Source organism: Limanda limanda, chromosome 5 (assembly GCF_963576545.1).
Source record: "Limanda limanda chromosome 5, fLimLim1.1, whole genome shotgun sequence".
Classification (NCBI taxonomy): domain Eukaryota; kingdom Metazoa; phylum Chordata; class Actinopteri; order Pleuronectiformes; family Pleuronectidae; genus Limanda; species Limanda limanda.
The window spans coordinates 8,515,342-8,538,881 of record NC_083640.1 but is presented as its reverse complement, the minus strand read 5'-3'; the positions used below and the strand labels follow the sequence as shown (position 1 = coordinate 8,538,881).

Genomic DNA, 23,540 nt, shown 5'->3' with positions numbered 1-23,540 from the left:
TATTGTTTAAAATGATATATAATATCAATATGGTTTATATGAACACATACACAGAAACAAACCACATGTAGGACCAGTGGACATACAGCAAGCTTTGAAGGCTTTCTTCTTTTTTTTTATAGCTTATGTCGTTTTCTGGGAAACGTGTTGGTGCTTACCTTCCTGCCTTTCTCGTTGTCAGGGAGGTAGCAGTGTCGAGGGAACCCTCTCGCACTGAACTTCTTCCCCGGGCTGGGGTGCTCATTGGTCTAGAGAAAATGTCGAGGACAAAAACAAACGTTACAACTTCTTCTCTTCCAATTACGGCTTAATTGTGTATAAAATGTCAACAGCGAGCACAGGGAGAACTTTATTGGTGTCATTAATTGCAATGGCCTTGGTAAAAGTCATTGGGGAGATATACTGTAAATATCCCATCATCATATCATAGTTAAGTAAGTAGCTTTAAAAACACCTTTCTATTCTTTCTCGTGAAGTTTATAATGTGTTGCAGAGAAGAAGTTGCGATATTAAGCATTTTCTTAACTGCTCATAACTTCTATTAATTGCAATGCATGGGCAGATTATGTTTCCCAGTTTCTCGCATGAGAAGCCTAAAGAGAGAAGTAGAAGCATCAATGGAGATTCCAAGAACAGTTGCTGTCCTGCACTTATACGCCTCCACCAACCAGTGTAGTTTCAGTCTATATACTCCCCCCCCTCCAGACTCATATAAGGTCACTGTGTCCTTTGACCACTGACATCTAATCAGTTCATATTTGAGTCCAAGTGATAACTGGTCAAAAGCTTCAGAAGCTGAATACATTTTTTGAAGCTACAGTGACCTTTGACCTTCAATCACCCCAAATTAATCAGTAAATCAACATTTGTGCCAAATGTGAAGAAATGACTTCAAAGTGTTACTGAGATGTTGTGTCACATGACCTTTGACCTCCAGAGTCTAAATGAATGCTTGTACCAGATGTAATGAAATTCCCTGTTGGTGTTTTTGATTTATGACCTTCACAAGAACATGAGGTCACAGCCAATCAATTCTCCTTTGAGTGACCGTTTGAAGAGAGTTGAACATTTTGAAAGGAGTTCTTGAGATATCGCTCTGAAAACATCAGAACTCTGGCCATTCATTGGCTGTTGCAGACACAGGGGCATAAAGATATAATCCCAGACAATACATGATGAGATTATTTATATATATTTATTTATATATTTCTTATTCATTTAGTTACTGAAACCAAACAATATTATCCAATGTTATTTTGTTGTTAAATACGACTACTACTAATGTCAGGATGTGTAGAGCATAGTGTCGACTGTGAACTGAGGAGTGAGTGGTTAACTGGAGGCAGGAGACCTACAGTGACGCTTCCTGGTAGTAGTGTTGCTGAGCTGACCTTGACGGCCACATGACCCATCCCCCCCCCTCTCCCCCGAGAGACTGCTGCTCTGGCCTGAAAAGGTCACTTCATGGACTCAATTAAAAGTCGTTTCTGCAGTCGGAATGAAATATTCAGCCGTCTCCACCGTCCCGCCGACTCAAACCTCGGCTGCAAAACATCCTCTCCACTGCACACGTGATGGAAATTTGAAATGACCTGTGTTAGATTAGGCTCAGTTCTATATATATGAATTCAAAAAAAGAAATCTGCAATAAATGATGAACATAGCCTCATTTTAACCATCGCATATTTTGGATATTGGATTGCCTGGCTTCGCCCAGCCTCTTGTCTGCAATGTCAGAGAGGATTGACTCCAGCCGCGACCCTCAGAGGATCAGCGCTGGAGATAAAGGACGGATGGATGTCTTTGCACAGAACCAGGGTGTCATCCCTAAGAATGCTGTTTCCTCAGTGATTCACACAGCCCCAACCCCTCACCTCCCTGCACCAATGAGCGCCCATCAAACTTAAGCGGATAAGCAGTTGTAGAGAGAGCACAGATTTAGAAACGAAGGGCGGTGGATCGGGCCACAAGAGCAGCGTGGCAGGTTTAGTGAGGGGAGGTTCTTCTGACCTGGATCCCGGCAGGAATGTCGTAGACAATGCGGATGCTTCTGGAGTCGGGGTAGCCGGGCAGGCAGTGGGGGATGACGTGGTACTCCATCTTCCCAGGAGGCTGGGTGCCTGTTTTCTCCCCATAGATGGTTTTGCATGTTGGGCACTGAAGACTGCCATCCTGGTTTGAAGAAAGAATAAACAGAATAGCATGGAATTAATGACGCGCTATAAAGGATAAGTGTACCTAAAATACCCCAAATAATACAAACAAACATTTGCCCTAGCCTCGGGTGGTGTCTACACAGCCATGCAGACAGTTTGTATTTGGGACGTCTGTCTATGACATTTACACCTTTATTTAGTGTATGGTCTTTGAAGCTATGGGAACGTGAATTGGATGCATCAAACAGTAAATTTGTATTATGTGTATATAATATGAAAGGGGTCCCTCATAGTGATGAACCCAAAGGGATTTTTCACCTGAACCAGCAGCCCTCAAACTCTACTGTACACAACTTTACGATCAATGTCAGCTTATTGTTTAGCTGCTTTTCTGTGACTTCACTGTTTCGGTTTCGGTTCAGTCTCACCGCTCTCATTGTGTTGTTTTAGGTCACAGCACGTAACTTTCATAGACTGTAGATAAAGAAGGACGACCTGTCCCCATTTCCTCCCACTAGCCAGAAAAAACAAACGTTGCCATCTTGTTCATTTGGAGCCAGAGTCTGTGAAGCGCTCATGGGGACGGAGCCGCAGTATCAAGGTGCAGCTCATGCACACATTCGACCCATAGTGAGTCAGCTGTCAATCATGATGTTTTACCCTGTTTATAAAGCATTAAGTAACTAATTAAAATTAAATGTATAAAAAACTAAATACAAAAACATTTTAACACTTAAATTAACACCAGTAAAAAAACAAACAAACTCAAAACAGACCCATTTTAGGCAAATGTCCGTCACCAAACTGCAGAGTTTACAGAGCAAGTTTACTCGGTGGTGAATTCAGCATCTTAAAAGACATTGTGATATTTTCCTAAGGGGTGGATTGTGTGTACTGGACTTCCATTTGTCAGGTATGTAAAAAACTGCAATTTACCACTAAACGGCTAAGTTTAAAAATCTATGCATATGATTCTTTTGCTATGCATTCTTCTTTCCTGTCTCCTACATTACCACAATGCTCGGCTAATGTAGCCTTGATCTAAGAGCTACTATCAGTGACAAAGAGCTGGTTCTTGAGGTCTGGTAAGTTCACTTCTTTCTAACTCTTCATCAACAAATTGTTTTCATTTGTAAACTTCAGAGCCAACAGACGCTGACTGAGGCAATTCATCAGATTTCACACAGCTCCCCCTGGAGCCACAACAGGCTTTATACGACCTTTTCCTCACAAATACAGTCACATTCCCCAAGACCTGTAAACAGACACTGATGTATACAATCGATAGGGCTTCCATTCCACAGGTGATAAAGTGTCAGTGTTGTAATATGTCCTGTTGCCCCTGCCTCTAAGATCTGTTGCTTGAGCTTTAAAAAAACCTCTTTTCAAAAGTTACGTCCTGGTTACTCTGAAAAAATAGTCCCACAGTAAACTGCTGATACTGTTACTGTCGATCTGTGGATAATCCAAAGTAACAGTGATCTTATTTGTGTAAATATGCTGCACAAATACGTGAGAGTAGTATATCAACATTGAATAATAATGTATGTATAAAATCTCACAATCTATAAAAATATCTATGGTACAGGGATAGATAATACAATACAATACAATTCGATACAATACAAATAATGTATTAATCCTGAGAAATTTGGTTTATAGATAGATAGATATAGATAGAAACATGCACTGACAAACATCTACCAAACAATAACACAATAAATATAAAGATAACACAAAATGTAAGTGAGAAAATGTCTTTTTTGATTGAACTGGCCTTTGAATAGCAATTGAAATGTTGATTAGGTATAATTACACAAGCTCTTGCTGCATGTACTACATTTGTGTTTAATGCAAGTGAACTGTGCACTCATGATGATTTATATTACAGAGTATTGTGAAGTCTGATTATAATGCCTCCCTCTGTGTGCAACAATATTGAGGCCTGTTGATTTTTCGAGAGCCGCGCGACACAGTCAAGCTGCAAGACATCGCAAGTTTATTATTTGAGCTGAGAGTGACATCATAACAATGTCTGGCTCAGAAGCTTTTACCCACCTTATTGCCATTGTTGTACATGGCCACCAGGCACAGCAGATGGTACATGTGCCCACACTTGCCAAGTTTGCCTACCAGCTCTGGCTTGATGCCTTTGTGCTGCAGGACGCCTTCATAGCCCGACGACATGACCAGCCTCTCCATGCAGATGGTACAATCCTGGAATAGCCAAACACAATATTTGAGCTGCCATTCCACCCCACTGTGGATTCGTGAGAGTTTCACACTTCATATCAAATGATGGCAGAGACCCTCTCTCGGTATAGAGGCACTAAACTTTGAAGTTTGCTTCTTTTTTGTGTCATTTTCTTACCTCGTCTGGCACCACTTTAATCCTGTCCGTGTATCTTCGCACGACATCCTCTGGGTTTTTCCCTTGTCATAAGATAAAACATAAGAGAGATGAGATGACCCTCAAAGAAAAGGAAAACTCGTCTACACCTACACACCATCAATACAAAGACAAGATGGACCGCTGGATGGCGTCTGCTTGTCATGTGAACACAAGAGAATAACAGATAGATCTTGATGGATGACACACTTGTCCACTCAGGCCTGGTCGCCATGTTTTGATAAAGGAGTGTCAGTGTGCACATGAGTGACTACATGTATATATATACGTATATATGTGTGTGTGTCCATGATGTTGGAGAGGAGGTCACCTTCAAACTGACACGTAACAACCAGCCATCCCCGCACTCTCTGATAATCCCCGAGTGCAAGCATGGCTGAGAGCACACCCACAGCTTACACCCCTAATACGCTTACAGGCAACCTCTTTTCCCCCGGAGCCTTTGTTTGTTCATTTGAGGGACAGCCAGTGAACAGAACAGAGGGAGGGAGAGAGAGAGAGAGAGAGAGAGAGAGAGAGAGAGAGAGAGAGAGAGAGAGAGAGAACGACTGAATGAGTGGAAAGACTAGGGCATCCAAAAAATAAAGTTAAGGTATATGGCATAGGAAAGACAGAGGAGGCAGAGAGCTGTGAAGTAAGGGAGGAGAGAAAACAGAGAAAAAGGAGGATTCATGCATTTTAACGCTTTTGCTGTTTGATGGCTTTATTAGCCGCATCGAAATCCTCTCTGACCTTTTTTCTGCACAGAAAGCAGAGCAGAATAAATCTCCCTGCATGAGTAAAACCACATCTCCATCCCCCTCACAGTCCTCCACTCTGTCTCAGTTCAGGCTCTCTCTCTCTGCAGACTGCACCAACACATGTGTCATGGGTTACTTAAATTCCTGCATTTTCTTAATCTTGTCCAATGTTTTTTCCTAAAACCACCGAGTAATTTGTCGATAATTAAAAGAGAAAAGAGACAAACTTCACATTTCCAGGTACATGCTAGCAAAGGCTTTCGTGATGGCAGTTAGTCTGGTACTTTGGTCCAGATATGAAATATTTGGTGACCTCCTGAAACTTTTTCCATCACCGCCAAATGGATATTGAATATAATCATGGGGTTTGCAACAGATATTCATGGTCCATAGGGAATAGATTGGGTGTTTTCAAAGCCAAGAATTTAACATTCTGTTCTAATTAGCAAATATCAGGATGCTAAACACAGCCAGTGGGATTTGTTCTTTAAATACCATCCAAAACAAAGTTCTAAAACATACTATACTATAGACAGCGGCATTAAAAGTGCAGTAATTTCAATTGGCTTGCAGACAAAAAAATTACAAAGCAAAAAAGGATTTACCACGGGACACAGTGCATTTAAAAAAGGAATAAATGACTGGAGACACCTTTAGCCAAGAATGGAACTATATTTTATTGAAGATTTTACACTTGTTTTGCATTTTATATTATTTGTATTATATAGCAGCCTATTCTCTATACCTTTATATTTTCCTTTGCAAATCTTGTGTCGTGAAGATTGTCTACTGCAGAGCAGAGGACGTGAGAAGCCGGGAAATCTGAGTCTCTTCACAGCACCGTCTGTGGTTCGGGAAACAACTCAACGATGCCAACTTGATATCTATTGCTTAGCATATACATATTTATGTTATAAATAGCCAGATATCGCAGAGTATGTTGTTGCCAGAGCAGGATTTCGTTCCCAGGGCGACTCTAGCACTTCCTACTCAGCCTCTGGTGTAGTGTGATCATAGATTAGATATAGTTAGTCTTGTTTGGCTTCAGTCAGGTGTGTTTACAAGTTAATGATTTTCAGAGGAAATCTCATTAAAGAGAACTATATCCTCCACAAGCAGTATGTTGAATTGTATGACATGCGCTTACATTTATCAATTTAATTTAGTTCCCTGGATATTATAGGAAACTAAGGGATGTGTAACACTGTGCAGTGGAGAGCTCTGAAGGGCTGACTGAGAGGACGGGTACAGTGCAGGGATGGAAACCCAGCAGCCTCACTGATCAATTAGGACAAAGACTCCCTCGGGAGGCCCGCGGTTTCCACGGTTTCCATCGACCGGCTCTTATTTAAGCCGGAAACGATCCAACCGAACAGCAGATCTCCTCTGAAACCCCCTCAGTACAACGGTCCCTTGTTAATTACTTTCCTTACAAGGGCCTCTGTCAATCTGCATAAAGTCTAACATCTATTTCCCTGCATTTACTATTTAATGTGAAACCAGGGATCATCATTACATTTTAGTGGAGCCATTTGGAATGTATGTTACGAATTATCAGCGACATTGGATGAGGGTGTATTTATTGTAACACCCGTATGGAGTTTAAAACGGAGGCATTTAAACAGCAATAACAGACTGTTGATCACAACGAGAAGAGCTTTGGTTTTGTTTGCACACTAAACAACAGACGGCTGATAACAAAGCAATCCTGCGAAGCTTGGCAGGAAAGAGAACATGTGCTGCATGTCAGGGATTGGTTCCATTTGCTCTTTGTCTAATTCCCTCCTCCCCTCTCTTCCCTCCATCTTACCTCTTCTCAGGTGCTTCTTCTTGGTTTTGCGGCGCATGCCGTTGATCCCCTGCACAGGCTTCATGTCGCTCTTGTTAATGGGCGGGGGGTGCAGTATAGGCTTGGGAGCCCGCGTCAGGCAAACCGGCAGACCTGCAGCGCACATCAGGATACCTGTCATACCTGATGCATATGTGCAGCACACGCACACAGGCACACACACACATACACACACAGACACACATAAGAGTGGAAAAGAACACTAATTGTGAGTGTCTTTTAAGATAATTATGAGTTGACATTTTGAGCACAAAAACACTTAACTTATAAAAATAATACTTTTAGCTGATTTTCAAACAGATTCTCGAGATTTTGTCTAACCTGCTAGTGCTGGGTGTACTGGTCCAGATCCAGTCAGGTTCTTTACTGGGAGGGCAGGAACACTACCAGAGGAAAGAAAACAAGAGTGAAATACAGTAGTAATAAATAAATAAAGAACCTAACTACCATATAAGGGACCTACTGACATCATATATTCATTCTAGTGGCTGTATGGAGACACAGAGGTCAACAGAAAACACAGATTATTTAGAAACAGTCATGTCCTCTATGTGATGGGGATTAGGATTTTTTTGTTCTTTTTATAAAACTAAATGTGGATTTATATTTCTACATGCTTTAATTGACCTTGTGACGTCTAAAATGGACAATGAATGCTCCACCGCCCATTTCGCCACAGCTGAGAAAACCGAGAGCAGCAGCTAGTTTTTCTCTGCATTGCCACGAAAAAACTCTGTTAAAATGTCACATGAGTTTCACCAAAGAGACACAGACAACTGCGATGGGACGAGACAGTTTGACTCATGTACAAAAGCAGCGCAGCAGAGCCTGATTCAGGCTGACATTTGGAGCGGCTGCAGTTCATGACAAACACAGACGACAAAGACAGTTGACTTGTGCACGCCTCAAGATCTGTGGAGCAGAGCGGACGAAAGCACTCGGGGAATTAATATGAGCGCACGAGTCAGTGAGTCTCAACCAGCGGCCTGCAGCATGGGCCACAGAATGAATGATCACAGGAGCAAGTTTGCTTTCCTAAGGTGGAACACCGAGAAGTCACAGGCACAGCTGGAAAGTCAGTCAACGTTCAAACGTTTGATAGAAAATGTTTAGATTCTTTGATTAGAAATGAATCTTGTTTAAAATCACATTTACAATTGAGTAAACAAGCAACACATAAACTGCACCAGATGTTGTTATCAGCACCAGATGTGAGACAGCTGGTCAACCCCAGAACATGCATCTCATGCAGCATCAAGATTTGGATACCGCCATCTTGGGCATTTGAACACTTATCTCAGCTGTCAATCATGATGTTTACCCTGTGTTTATAGCATTTAATAAGTAAAAACAAGCTTAACAAAATCACTTGATGTATCAAACTGATAAGAACTACCTAAAATGATCTTTTATTTGACATGTACTCGCACCTGCCCCTTCCACTAAGAGCCAGGATATATGACCTATATCGTAACCAGCCACCAGGGGGCACTGCAGACACTTTGGCTTCACTTCTGGGGAGCTGTCATGTTGTCAATCTTTATGTTCAGTTCATGCAAAAAACAAACACACAAAACAGGGACATGCTCATACAGAAATCATTCCACAGCACTACTAGTGGTCAAATTTATAATGAACCAAACCACTTACAGAAAAGACTGACACTTTCATTTAAAAGCATGATGTAAATGCCATAATGCCCAATCATCACAAACATAAAGATACCCTGGCAGAGATGGCCTTTTCTCCCACATCAAATACGATGGGACATTTTCTTAATTTAGACAACTGTGGACGAAGCTATCTTCAAACACAGATGTCAGATGAGCCGGTTCACCTCTTAAAATGCTTTAAATGAGCCAATAAGCAGAGGCTCACCACTCACTGAGTCACTTGTAAGTTTTCTTGGCATATCAAGCACAGACACTCACCCTAGTGCACATACTTTTGAATCAATCTGCTCTTTAACCATGAAGCAGCTTCTTTGGCCCGGCAGCTCTCAGCGGCTTTGCAAGAGCACATCAAGACACTGCTTTGATATCAGCGAGAGCCTCTGCTCCTGAGCCAGGGGAAGCCCTCCACTGAGCTCAGGGCAATAACACCAGAGGACACGGGGAATGCTGTGTGTCTTATCACATCTCCGGAGTGGACTCACTGTTTCTCACACCAGTGACCAGAGACCGGGATGAGCGCACTCACACGGTGTGCACGTTACACTCCCAGTGATGTTCACTAGAGATAAACATCTCACGTCAGTGGTGTGAAACCAGCACAGGTTTGATTTTGGCAGCAAGGTTTTATTTCAAGTGCAGGCTCCAGCGAGCGATTTCACACCTTCAGCCGCAGCACGAGAACTGAGGTCACCTGCTGCAGTCTGCGATTGTAACAAAAACACAGCAGTCGATACTTCACTCTGTGAAAACACTGGTTTGAGTCAGGCTTCTGTGTCTATCTGCGAAAAAGAAGTCAGTGTTTGTTTTCACTGAGGAAAACGTGAGAGGAGGAGATAACCAAAGTGAAAGCGCAGAATTTATTGCTCAATAAAACGAATTCCTGCGTGAGTTCCTCCTTTGTTTATAAAGCAATTAGGTCTGAATCAAATTAAAAAAACAACGTGGACAATAAGATGGCCGCCTTTATGAGTACAAGTATAATTTGGGATGTTCCCAGAGAGCGCCGTGATCAAACATATAATTCTCATTAGGAGAAGAAATTGGACAACACACCACGAGAGCCCTTAACCCCGTCTCACTGTGCACCGAACACACACTTGTATAAACACAGAATAGAGAAGATCTGTCGAGGATGTGTAACATAACATTAATTAAGAATGCCTCTAATCTTTATTGCTTCCAATCCAAGCAAAGATCTCACTGTGCTCACTGTAGTGTGTTGCATAATAAATATGCTAATAGATTCCCACAGAAACACAACTCGTGATCTGCTACTGACAGAGAGAAACAACCCAACACTGTTATCTACACTGTTTATTTTGATAAAGACAGATAGATCCAACGTCCCTATCGTGCTGCATCACGTTATTTCTTATAGAGCTTGTCAGTACCTGTCTGTGCACTGCAGCTTCCCTACAAGGCTGTGCCCTCCACCTGGCCCTGTGTGCATCTGCCATCCTCCATCTCATTATGCACCCAGCTAAGCTCTTCTCTTTTTTAGAAATGTGCACCTCCGGAGGCACTGACCCCGTCCGTCCCGGCTGCGCCTGGAGCAGTGGGGTTTAAGACACATGTCACCTCCCTTACACTCGGCTGACAATCCCTAATGCTGCATGACTTCCAGGGTTTAACTCCGGCCTCAACTCTTTCCTCTTGCTCCTTGTTCCTTCCCTTCTCTCAAGTGGCGTTCATTTGAAGAAAACATCAATGATTTGGGAAAGAATCTAGGAGGACATCACACTCCTTTATCAAAACTAATCTCTTATCTTAATGCTAAGAGATGGAATCGGGTTCCCATCCTTAAAGACATGCTCTCTTGGCTCAGATCCTCAGATCTTATGACAGATTATTCCTTTTTCATCACCATAAAAAGCACAGCAGTTTCACATCTCTGCTGCAACACTGCAGGTCCAGCACCTTTTACGGGGCACTTTCAAAAAGGAAATAAACTCAGACTGAACCTTGTCACCTCTGCATTTCTTTCACCCTGGCAACTAAAATTGTTCTCTTCCCTCTGACCTGTGTCCTCTGCTCCCTTCTGTCCATCTTCTCTACATGAGAAACTACACTTACTGTCCTGTGGTTGAATGCGTCCACAAACCAGTACAGTCTCAGTCTTAATACTGTATTTCCAGACTAATGTGAGGTCACCATGAGCTTTGACCCCTGATATCTAATCAGATCATCTTTGCCTCCAAGTGACAACTGGTCAAAATTTTAAGAAATAACTTTAAGGAAGACTTCATATATCATGTTCAGGGGGCTAAAAACCTGTTTCTGACCTTGACTTTTGACTAACAAGTTCCAATGAGTTCATGAATCCAAGGAACTGTTTTCACCAAATTTAAAAGAACTCCCTGTAAGTGTTACTGAGCTGTCGGGTTCAAAAAGCGACAAAATGTGATTTATGAGGTTAAAATTACATTAACCTTCAACATTTGACCACCCAAATCAGATCGGTTCATCCGCTAGTGAAAATGAATATTTCTGTCAAAGTTGAAGAAATTCCCTGAAGGAGTTCTTTAGATATCCTGTTCACAAGTATGAGATGGAAAGATGAAAGCATAAAGCCTCTTGGCTCTGCTGTTGCTGACACAGAGACATAACAAGGGGACGCCTGGCTACTCCCGAATCTTTGATATAAGACACTCGGGTCTAAAGAGTCTGATACGGCACAATTTTTCACATCTTAAGTTGTAACTCCTGACCTAAAACCTATGCTGTTAAGTGACAAATCCAGCCCCTTTGATTAGCGAACCATTTAACAGCACATTGGTTACGGCCGTCATCGGGTCAGGTCACAGCGCGCAGGGGGGGGGGTAGTCGCTGTCCCTCCTCTGACTCCTGCTCAGCCGTCATCCTTCCTCTCCTGAGGGAACCTCCTGTCAGCCTGGAGGACTTAATCAGACTGAGAGCAATGTGATTCCCCAAATAGAGAGAGACCACATTAGGCCTAGTTAGGAAAGTGCTGATGGTGGATTTATATCTCTCCTCATCTGTTTATTATGCACCACAAAGGGGGGGGGGGGGGGGGGGGGCGGAGCGAGGGAGAGGCATGAGTGCTTAATTGCATATTGATGTGGGGATCTGAGGTAGAGGCAAACTCCACCCCTCTGCCACAACTGTGTGTGCGTGTGTGCGTGTGTGTGTGTGTGTGTGTGTGTTTGTGTGTAATACAACATGAGGGTAAGACACTTTACAATGCACCCGAAATGCCTTGAGAATAAGCACCAACGACACCAAGATTCTCCAAATTGCATCAGTTTGGTCCGGATGAGCTCTTCATGATTTATTCATTAATTTTCAATATTAATTTTGGTCTTATGGGGGGAGCGCCACAGCTGAGCGCTGAAGCAGCCCACTGGAGAGTAATGATCTCTGCACTCCACTCGCAGCCCTCCAGTCAGAACTCAGACACGAGCAGTGTGAACACGAGCAGCTCGTAAACACAGCCAGCAGCGGCACGCGCGTGTAAACACTCTCTGCTCCGATGCTTTTATCTCCTTCTGTCTGAAGAAGACTGGACTTCTTCTTCTTCTTCTTCTTCTTCTTCCCTTTAATCTTTCCCCTGTCTCCGTACCTTTAGGCGTTTCACAGAGAGAAACGCTACACACAGTTAATTCTGTCGAAAGAGAAGTAGCGCAGATCTTCGGAGACAAGAGGATGTGGTTTGACTGAAAGAAACAGAACTGAAAACAAAAATATTCCCACGCAGAGCTTGTGAAATTCTTCCTCTGTTGATCTTACTGAATAATGTGTCTGTTTATCTTTTTTTGAACGGAGAGGAACTTCTTATTCATCACTTCTCATCTCATTTCAGGAGAAGGAATCTCATACTGAGGAACTGTGGTTTACACTTCATGTCTAAAAGAATAATGACAAGTAAGACTACAATATTCCACCCTGTAATAAAATAAATTGAGGTCACATGGTGGAACACTTGTTCACATATGATATTTCTGCTCAATCTTAAAATGCTGAATCAACAGGGCTGGATGATATGACAGACATATGATAAACTGCAAACATTTCACAAATCTAAGTTTGATCAATTATGTGTGAAAACCTCCTCACTGTGTATTGTATTGATGTATCCTGAACTTTTCCTATATTGCAATTAATGAAAATCGTATGGCGAGAATTATTGCTATCCTTTTATTGTCCAGCCGTAATATTTAAACATATATATTAAAATAACCTGCAATGTTCTGTTGGATTGTGGACCAAACTGTTAACGAGGAAAATATGAATCATGGTAATTCGTTATGAAAATTATCGAAATGTCTCCTGACACGCATCAGTGTGAACACTGCGTGACCTTAATAATACAAATCATTCCAGATAAACGTCTGTCATCACCACACACGGCCTTGTTTCACTAACCACGGGTCCACAGCTTACAGCCGGCAACACGCGGAGGCAGGTGGTGATGTAGCGGGCTGTGTCGCCCTGGTAATAAGATCAACTGATGTGTTGACACAAGCCAGCAGATGGTGCCAATTCTAATAGTTGTGCTCGCAAGACAGATGCATGTAGCACACACACACACACACACACCGTCTCCCCCCTGTTGGAGCCAACAACAACAACTGGTTTCCAGGGACAGATAAAACAATCAATATCTGAACCGCAGCCTCACCATCATGAATGATCCACAGGTCGTAAAAAAAACACACACTGTGCTGCGTTGGTTTGTGCAAATATGAAATCAATCATATGCAGGATTCGTTTTTACACTAATCATAATGAACAGTTATATCAATCTGGTAAAAGCAGACCTGTGATCATGTATGTAACTGGTGTAAACAAGCTGCACCGTGCCAAACACCTCCCTTGCACCGTGCACCAGTTCTATTAAGGAGTGGGTGTGTGAAAAAGCAGATCTGATGTTTTTTGTGTGGGTTCCTCTGTTATCGGTCTGCAGCACCCTTGCGGGAACGGGCGAGGGAGTTCACATTTGTGTGTGTGTGTGTGTGTCTGTGTGTGTGTGTGATCTCTCGGGTCCTACTGTTTGTATGTTAACCACGCTCATCCTGTGTGTCGAGCCACTCGCCTGGGAACCGGCGCACTCTGCCTCACCCTCGGCCCCCCCGTCTCTTCCTCTCTCTCTCTCTCTCTCTCTCGCTCGCTCTCTCTCCCTCATGCAGCCCTTTGTGGTGCGAGGTGAAAAAGTCACATTTCATCCCCGACTCCACGTGCACATGAGCTTTCACTGAACTGTTTAAAACCGTGAGGAGACATCCCTGAGTGGCTCCATCCCATCCTGGCTTTTCTCCCTCGTGTGGTCCTCTTGCACGGATCACTCCGGCAAGTGAAACACGGCCTGCTATGAGGAGCAATACGTTTCCCTGTGCAGAATTAGGCCACAGAGAGCAAAAGCGTGTGTGCCTATGGGTGAGGGACAGTATTATTCAAACACGCAGTAAGTGTGCCTCTCCCCATGAGCGGAGAGAGAGCAAAATGGAATCAAATTAGATCAGGAGAGGGTTTATTTTAGTAAAAGAAAGCAGGATAGGGGACTGAAGTATCAGTTACAACAGAAGACACACTTCTTCTCCTCGGCTCCTTTCGCTGAATCGCTCTGAGGTCAGAGCGCTCTGCTGAAGCTCCCATTTTTCCTTGATCCATTATTCATCCTTCCCCAGTGGAGCTCTGCCTCCATGGCAAATAGGTTTCCACAGCTACACCAGAAACCCCGCACACACCCGCGCCATACAACACATACAGTCACACACACACACACACACACACACATCTAGATCTTCCACATATACGATGTCAGACTCTTTTACATCACTGTGACACAACAACCACGGCGCAGTGTGATAGTAACAAATTAGTTCAAAGCAGAAGCGACACAATGATCCAGAAGGAGCTGCAGGATTTTGCGCCTGTTGGTGCCGACATAAGCTCATTACGGAGCAGAAACCATAGCAGGCACACATATGGAAGAGCTGGGTTCTTCCTCCTCAGTTTAGGGAGATTCAGCTGGACCCGAGGTTTTTGTTCGGCAGATCTGATCAGCACGTCATAAATCAGCAGGGAGAGAAAGACAGAAAATGACTGAGAACAAAGCACCAGACACATGCAGGCTGAAGCTTTGTGAAGCAGACAAGCAGAGAGGGAGCTTGTCTCTTCGCTGAGCTGAACTGTAAATTCAACTTAATTACCCTGGTGGGATGGCTCCTCTGGCCGTGCCCATGGAAATGCGCTGGGTGCCAGGCCGGTTCAGGTTGTTCTGTCCGTTGATGGTGAGAGCGTGGTGGCCGTGGGCGGATGAGAGCGATGGCATCACAGGGGAACAGGGGAAGTTGGCAGCGTACAGTGGCAACTGCACCTGTTCAGCTTTGGCTTGCCCACCTCCCACACTTATGTTATTATTGTTGGTGCCGGAGGAGGCGGATGTCGGAGACCAGAGGGAGGTCCCGGCGAAAGTATTGCTCTGCCGCACCACACTGTGGGCTCCTGTAGCGCCCGTGTTGCCCGCCGTCCCTCCGTAGAGCTTACGCCGCTGAGACGCCAGGATAGCGTTGGAGGCGGCTCTCGTGCTGTTGACCAGGATGCACTGCTGGCAGGAGCAGGGCTGGCCAGAGCTGGCTCCTACAGGCCAGGACTGCGACTTGGGGATGGAGCCCATGATGAGCGGGTAGGCCAGGTCCATGCGTCTCCGCAGGCGCCGCTTGCGCTGGCTCTGCCTGTTGGTCTGAGACATGCTGTTGAAGTCGATGAGGTAGCAGAAGCCCAGAGAGGTCAGGTCCAGCCAGGGGTGCTGCTTCTCGTAGGCGTTCTGGATGGTCACACAGATCTCCATGTCGTAGGGCGTCCACGAGCCGTTGTCGTTCTCCCACTCCCACACCACGCCTTTTCCCGGGGCTGACGAGGGCTCGTAGAAGTTCCTCTGCACTGGTCTCATGGTGCCTGCAAGCAAAGGACAAAGGAGAAAAGGAACATGAGGAGAGTCGCTCTGTTTCTGTGACAGCATAAGACTAACTCCTTGTGAGTCTTAAGTTGGACCACTTATGATCAATGTGGAGTATTAGAGCAATGATAAACTACTGCAAATATTTTTTTGTGCAGATTGTCTATGTAGTTGTCTATGGCAGCTGTTTAAATGTTTCAGTCCTTTAACCTGAACTGAAGCAATTTACAATATGTGACTAGAGATAAACCAGAGTGAAAACTTTCTATCATGATTGTAGTGACCACAATTATAACGGTTATCAGTATTATAATGGTGTTGTTAAAATGTGGCTGAATATGTTCATGAAGTACTGATACACAGACTGAAGTAACATCACAAAATTCAACATCAAAATATTATATTTATTAACGATTATAATTATTATTATTAATTAGTAATAATATATACCACCATAAAACGGCATATCAAATGTGAACATTAACATTGAAGAAGGAAAGTTTTAGGTTATATATTCATATATAAACAGCCATAATGAATGTGGACTTCAGAACACTACAACCATTTGTAAACAAACCCAATGACGTGTGAAATAACACAAAACAAATAAACAACTTTTTACCTTAAGTGAAGGATAATCATCAACAAATGTCTGAGAGTCCGGACAAAATAACGTCTCCTGCTGTCACAGTATCAACAAAACAGTAAATGTAACCGAAAGGACTTTTACCATATTATACCATGAGACCCGGTAACTGTTTCATCCCTTTATGAGACTTGCTATGGACAGACTAAAAAAGGAATCTGATGGATGATGATTATTTCATTTCATTAATAATGTATTCGACAATTAACAAAGTAAAGGAATAATCGTTTAAACGATCAACAGAGAGACGGCATCATTAGATTGATCACTGGTGACACCACCCTGAGGCGCTTTAAAAACTGCTTCAGTTGCACAACTTGAGCAGCTGATGGAGATAAGGTGTGACACCTCACTTCCTGCCCCAGGGACTATGGTTTGCGAACTAAAACAGTGGCTCACGATTACTACAAAGATAAATCGGAACGAGCTGCGGCGCTCCGGCTTGAGAGATCCCCTCACCTCCAGAGTCTCTGGGTGTGTTTTAAACTGCACGGAACCAAGATATCATACCCATAATCCCGTACTGCATCACACAGCACTCTGTTCTGTTTGGTAGAGAAGGAGTGAGACCTCTGTCCCTCTGCTGATGGCCACTCAGCTCCCACCTCCATTATACCACAATTACTGTAGTCACGTGGGGACATCAGGACACCTTAGCCAATCCATCTCCCCACCGCACGTCAACAAGGGTGTGCAGGCACTCTGACAGAGAACATCGACCCCACTCCCACTGCCCCCACCTAATTTAACGGGTAAATGCACACTCTCCTGCCAGGGAGGACCACGGTGATAATGGAGGGATGCGGGCATGCGCAGAGGATGAATGGATGCGGGTATGAGTGGAAGGGTTGGTGGGCAGCAGTAACCCCTCACCCAGCTGCCTGGTGTTGGCTCCAGAGAATAAAATGCATCAGCAGAATCAGCAAATCTGACCTTGAGTCACTGCTGCAGACGAATGCTAGAGGACTCAGCTTGATGGCTAATTTCATTTAGAGCTGCTGAGAAGCACACACACACACACACACACACACACAAACACACACTGTTGCCTGCTCAGTGAGCCAGATGCCCGTGTCTCTCACTTTTTCCGGCAGCCATCCAAGCACAACTTTCTTTGCCAGTTGCATCCATACCTGGGCAAACATTGATTATCTGATAGGGTACAAGATGATAATGAAAATAACGATTTCCCTAAAAGACCTCAATAATAAAACTGTCATGGATTCCCTGAAAGTCATTGATTTTCTCTACTTTTATTGTCGTATAGGGTCTTTGAAGGTGTCACGTCGGAACCTTTTATTGCTGTGTCTCCTGAGGGATGAGTTAGGCTTGACACCTTCATGCATGTTTCTGCCCACGATCAATAGTAGCTAATCTCTTCATGAACAAGATCGTCTACCCACCATATGATATGCAACTCTGAAAAAAGCATCTACATTTTGGAAAAGGATTTTTTGGCAAGGGATATTGGGGTTGGGGCTCTTTTAGTGAAATCTGCAACATGTACACTCTCAACATTTGTGGGAGTAATTTAGGGAAATATGCTGATTCACTTTCTTGCAGAAATGTAGATGAGGGAAATAGATAGAACTGTGATATATCTGTTAAATATGGAGCTAGAGGAAGGATAAGTGATTAGAAACATCCTGGCCCGGTCCAATACCTCTTAAGCTTCCTAATCCACAAGTTGTTTTCAGCTTATTAATCAGTCAAAAAAAAGGGAAAAGTCATAATTCTGTTCAAGTTATTGGCTAAACACAAACTGCAAGAAATAGAAAAAACCTGCTGCACCTAACTTTATGTAAAGGCGAAAACTGCAGTTTCTGTTCAACTATACAAAATGCAACATGTTAACTACTGAGCTTTAAGATCTCAAGCTGGGGGTTTCCTTGTGTTTGCAGCCTGCATGTTGAGCTCCTCTAGCCAGTGGGCAGCTTACTTTAAGTAAATACGTGTAAGTATTTTTCAAATTGTAAATCCTTCCTTTAAAATTGAACCAGGAAGCCAGTCTGGGAACTTTTCCATGTTTAAAATGGACTGGTTTGGTCATCATTTAAATTTAAACCTCTGTTTTATCTTCCAAATAAGTTTGTCTAGCTTGTGTTTATTTAATCATTTGTGAATTTGAAAACAAGATTATTATCATATTCTATTATTATAGGATTATTGTTATGAAAAGGTTCCAGCAGCGTTTTCCAACCAGAGGCCACGACAACAGGGTTTAGTCCTGTAGCCAAATGCAGGACGTTTTATTCAAAATATAATGCCTCCAATTCTGCTTTAAAGCTAGGGTTGGTAATCCTGGAAAAGCAAGAGTAGTCTAAGCTTTAATGTGATACCTATACTTACCAATCCCTCCCATCGTCTCTCTAGTCGTGTTTATTACAGTGAGGAAAACAGACACTAGCTTTTGTACTTATTTTTCTCCAGATGACTGTATTTATTGTAGCTATAAATAGGATAAAGAATGAAAAAATGAACACCCTAAACTTTAATTTACAGCATGCATTTATACTGTATACACACAGACACACACGCCCATCTAAAGTATTTCTGAGTTGTTGATGTTATCCCCGTGACCCTTTGAGCTCATCCTAACAGGAAACTAAGCGAGAGTGGCCACTTCCTGTCCGAACCCGTGTGACTTTGTTAGCCATCCATCCTGCCCTCCGCTCTCATCCCTCGTCCTCCCTCCCACACTGTCCTCCAGCTGTCCTTGCCCGACACCAGTGTGGTTCCCCTCAGGTTATCTGTAGCTGTGTGATGTATTGCCACATCAGGCCTCGCTGTGGGACTCTAACCTCACTGTCACGTGGGGGCAAGGTGCGTTCAGGGACACGTGGAGTGTCTATCTTTAAGATTTTTGTTTTTTACTAGAAGTGGAGGAAGGCCTGAATCCCTTTTTTTCAGATTGAAGGACATGCAACATTAAACTGCAGCATCCTTGACTGCCCTCGGAGGCCTGCTGCAGGGGCAGATAGCAGATTGGGACACTGATGCTTCCTCGTTCAATTTAGTTGATGTTTTTATCTAAACTGTTAACAAAAACAATTAATGCACATTTTGTATCTCTAAAGCTACAGTGTCGCCTAAAGATAGATTTAAACTTCAAAGCAGAACTCGAGCCACCTTTAATAAGACAACATTAACATTTCTTTTCCATTTAAATCATTTTATATTAAGCACAAAAAAGATTGTTATCATCTATTCTTATTCTCTGAATTCAAATATTAAAAACTGATAAGAAATAGAAGGGAGGAAGCGGTGGCTTTGACAGTGAGACACATAATCCACTCTCACTAGGTCTCATCTGAGTAAAACTGCATCACTGAGTGAGCAGTCGATGCTATCTAAATCTGTCACTGAGGTTATTGATGTGCGTGTGTTCCTTCCACACCAACACCTCCGTGGTCAGCCAGGAAAGTGTGATGAAAACCAATAATGGAAACTGTCGGGGATGTACTCCAGTTGTGGTACCAAGAGGTAATACCTGAACAGCTGCCGTAAAATGCACTGGACTGAAGGTTTGTTGTCACAGAAACACTGAGGACTGGTTTTGTTGTCATGGGAGCCATCGCTGCAGGCTGAGAGGAAAAGGACTTGAGGGGGAGGGTTGCCCATATGTGAACGTTCCTACTACTCCTTTCCCCGAGCGCACAGCGCCAACAGAGTCAACTCATCTCATGTGCTGCTGACGCCAGCTTTCCCTCTCTCTCTCTCTCCACCGTCTCTCCTGGCTCCTCACCAAGGCCGTCGCGCTGAGCCGTTCTTTCTCACATTTTCCATTCTGTCACTCACTGGACCCTGTCCTCCCCTCACACAATCGCTTGACTCTTGGACAGAGAGCAGAAATCTGTGTCACTGAAACAGGGCCCGCATCACCTCGTGGTTAATGATCTTCCCCCGGCCGCTGCTGTGGGAGGAGTGGTAGATGAGGAGCGGTCGGATCAAGCGCTATAATATATCCTTATAATTGACAAGCCTTTCCAATTTCCCCGGGGCTCCGGTGAGCCTATTAAAACATAGTGCTGCATTTTTTCCTTTTAACTACAGAGGGAGAGAGGCCAGTTACAGGTCCAGCATCAAACTGCTCAATTCTGCCTGAGAGGTATTTAAAGATAACCAATCTATGCTGGAAAACAGGCAGACCTAGTCATAGTGTACACTGATATTGGTATTTGAAGAATGAAGAAAAAACCTTTAAAGGAGAGCTCCATTAAAAAGTAATATTCTATTGCATATATTGTGATTTTTCCCCCCCCGATAATGTCTTTGAAGATTCAGTTATTCAGGTCTTTGTTTTTATATAGTTAACAGTGAAGACAGGAAATATGGGAAGAGAGAGAAGGAGAATGTTATGTAATGTCCATCTGTAGAGTTTACCCATAATACTGGGATTAGAGAGCTCATCAGTGTGGTTCCTAAAACAAAACTTCCATTCATTTGCTGAATAGAGATTTTTATTATCAGCCGTGATGTTATAACTCACCACAAGCTACAAGATTGTGAAACTACGTTATATGCTCCTGTAGAAACCACAAGTCTGTATGATATGAACTGCGTTTTAAGAGAATCATGTTTTATTCATGATGTCAAGGAGGAGTACTACACTACCCACAATCCTCAGGTGTAATAGTAGCATCTCTCATTGGTGGGGCTCGCTGTTACCATGGAAATGTTCAACACAACCACAACAATCATCTTGGCTGCGGTCAGATAGTTCAGTGTTGCATTATGTTTACCCACAGAGATGAGATGAGGAAAAGAGTCCAAGGGGGTGAAAATGACTACAGCAAGGTTAAAGTCAAGAAGAAGCACTGGAAGTCCTTGGAAAGGGATCATTCACAATGGTTTATGGGATGCGTAGTTCAATCTTAAAATAATTATGTATACAGTCTTATATCCTCGCCGTTTTCCAAAATAATTTTCTCTCCAAATCAAATTTTTGATGGTCATGATTTATCTTGTTTCTTGCCCTGGTTCTAGGCCTTCTAGGGATTTTCTGTAACAATGGAGAGAATGAATTGGAAATGCACTTCCTGAACAAGATCCATGCTAAAAGTGGGTGGACCAGTGAAACCATGAAAAACCCTTACTGCATCAGTGCATAGCAGTTATTCAGTTATTCAAATGGCTGCTGATTAACTTTCAGCCCATCAAGTAACTGGTTTAAGCAGCAGGCCAGAAGAGTCAGAATCAACTCACGGGTGGAATACAACAGACAATTAGATTTGGACCATAGTCATTGCAGCTAACATGACCCAGATCCACAAAGTGAATTTCACAGAAAATATTCTATATTGTGAAATGTATCATTATCTGGAAATGGAATAACATATATTGCATATGCAAGAATTGGTCATGTCGATCAACACTATGTGATTGTATGCATGTCATTTTCTCACAGACAGTTGGGTAAAATAAGGAACGTGTCCCAGATACCTGCAACACATACTCAGTCTGTAACAACACACACCAGCTCTGTTAACCTTCTTTCTACACTCACTAGTTTTTACAATCTGTACAATCAATAATGCAGAAAGTTCCATGATTTGTGACACTTTCTATTATCAGTTGTATCTGGATAATAACATTTGGATCAAGTTTGTGCTTACGCATCTCTTCTCACGTGATGTCTTTCCAGCCAATCATAACCGACTGCATGCAGCTAAGAATCACTTAGCTGTGGTCACATGAACGGACCGTTTTGAACCACATTCAAAGCAGTGTTTCAAAACAACTGCTCTTCAGAATCGCCACACAGCTTCGAAACATCTGTATTGAGCGTCCCCTCCCACTGCGTACGATCATTTTCCTCAAAATACAATTATCTTAAGCCGTGTCCGGTATGATGCAAACATTTCCCATCTGGCAACGTTGGCCGCCACATGAATGTTCATTTGTACTTTGGTTCAAGCCACAGAGATGCAGCCACAGCTTTTCACTCTTGTGAAAGACATTTCTCTTGTTTATATTCAAACGAGGCAGAGTACACCACAACATTGATCTCAATCTACTCTCACCAGAAACCTTTTTACATCATTGTTGCACCGCGACTGATCCATCTCAAGCTACATAAAGCAGAGAGGCCGTCCTTCTCTAAAGGGCAATTGAAAGCCATTCTAGGAAACAAAGAAAACTGCTAACTGAAGTAGAAGTGAAGGATAAAGGTGAAGTCAAAAGAGTACAACTAGAACAAAACATGATTTGTAGTAAACCTCAAAAAAAGGTTTACTACAAACTGCAGATCGAAAGAGGTTAAGCTTACTGTCACACACACACACACACACACACACACACACACACACACACACACACACACACACACACACACACACACACACACACACACACACACACACACACACACACACACACACACACACACACACACAGCATGTTTAGGCACACAATTTTCTTTTACCAGTCCGTAGATTTTGTTCCTCATTTTACTGTTAATCAACTGTTGTTCAGACTAAAGATGACCAGAGCTGTAAGCAGCACAGCATCAGGCACAGAGCATGAAATAACATAATACAGCTTTCATAATATCCTACATGTGAGTCGTGAGCGCATGATGAATATGCTAATAACTTCTACTGTATGGGGGGGAATAAAATAATTGAAGCGCGTTTGATGTTTTCACATAAACCCCAGAGCACAGCATGAAAAAAAAAAATCAGGACTTTCATCTTCCTAAAAAGGGCCTTCACCAACAATAAACTCAAGCTGGCTATTAGAGTTGATGAAGAAACAGAATAATGTTGCAGAGCAGTTAAAAATTCATCACACGCTGAAAGAAAACATCTGGCTGGAATCTGAGAAAGTGGGAATATCACGGGATATGAAGTTTTCCGTTTAAACCCGCGTCGCTCCGAGGCTTTGGATGTAAGAGCTCTCCTGCTCAAAAGGTTTTGTCGTACCTGTACATCAAAGTCGGAGAGATCTGTAAGAGCATTATCTGCTCATTAACCAATACCCGGAGATCACAGACCATAATAATGAGGATGACAGTCTGGCATTAAGCTGGTTTAACAGCATTATATGTTACAATCTCGCAGCTCCTCTGCTCCATCACACGCTAAAGCTCGTTTTCTATACCAGGAGGACACTTTCATTTTCACAGAATGCACTTCTTTATAATAAG

At 43.0% G+C, this 23,540-nt stretch overlaps 1 protein-coding gene across 2 annotated transcripts in view; it reads right to left on the bottom strand.

Annotated features, from left to right (window-relative positions):
- Positions 1-23,540, bottom strand: part of dtx1 (deltex 1, E3 ubiquitin ligase) — a 47,946-nt gene that overhangs the window by 5,370 nt on the left and 19,036 nt on the right. Inside the window, exons 3-9 of one of the 2 annotated variants that reach the window (XM_061072070.1) lie at positions 14,999-15,746; positions 7,477-7,538; positions 7,117-7,278; positions 4,528-4,589; positions 4,215-4,373; positions 2,011-2,172; positions 159-248 (exon numbers count right to left, since the gene is read on the bottom strand). In XM_061072070.1, coding sequence (XP_060928053.1) covers positions 159-248; positions 2,011-2,172; positions 4,215-4,373; positions 4,528-4,589; positions 7,117-7,278; positions 7,477-7,538; positions 14,999-15,746 — 1,445 coding nt within the window. The remainder of the gene's footprint in view (positions 1-158; positions 249-2,010; positions 2,173-4,214; positions 4,374-4,527; positions 4,590-7,116; positions 7,279-7,476; positions 7,539-14,998; positions 15,747-23,540) is intronic. The other variant, XM_061072071.1, reaches the window with a different exon arrangement.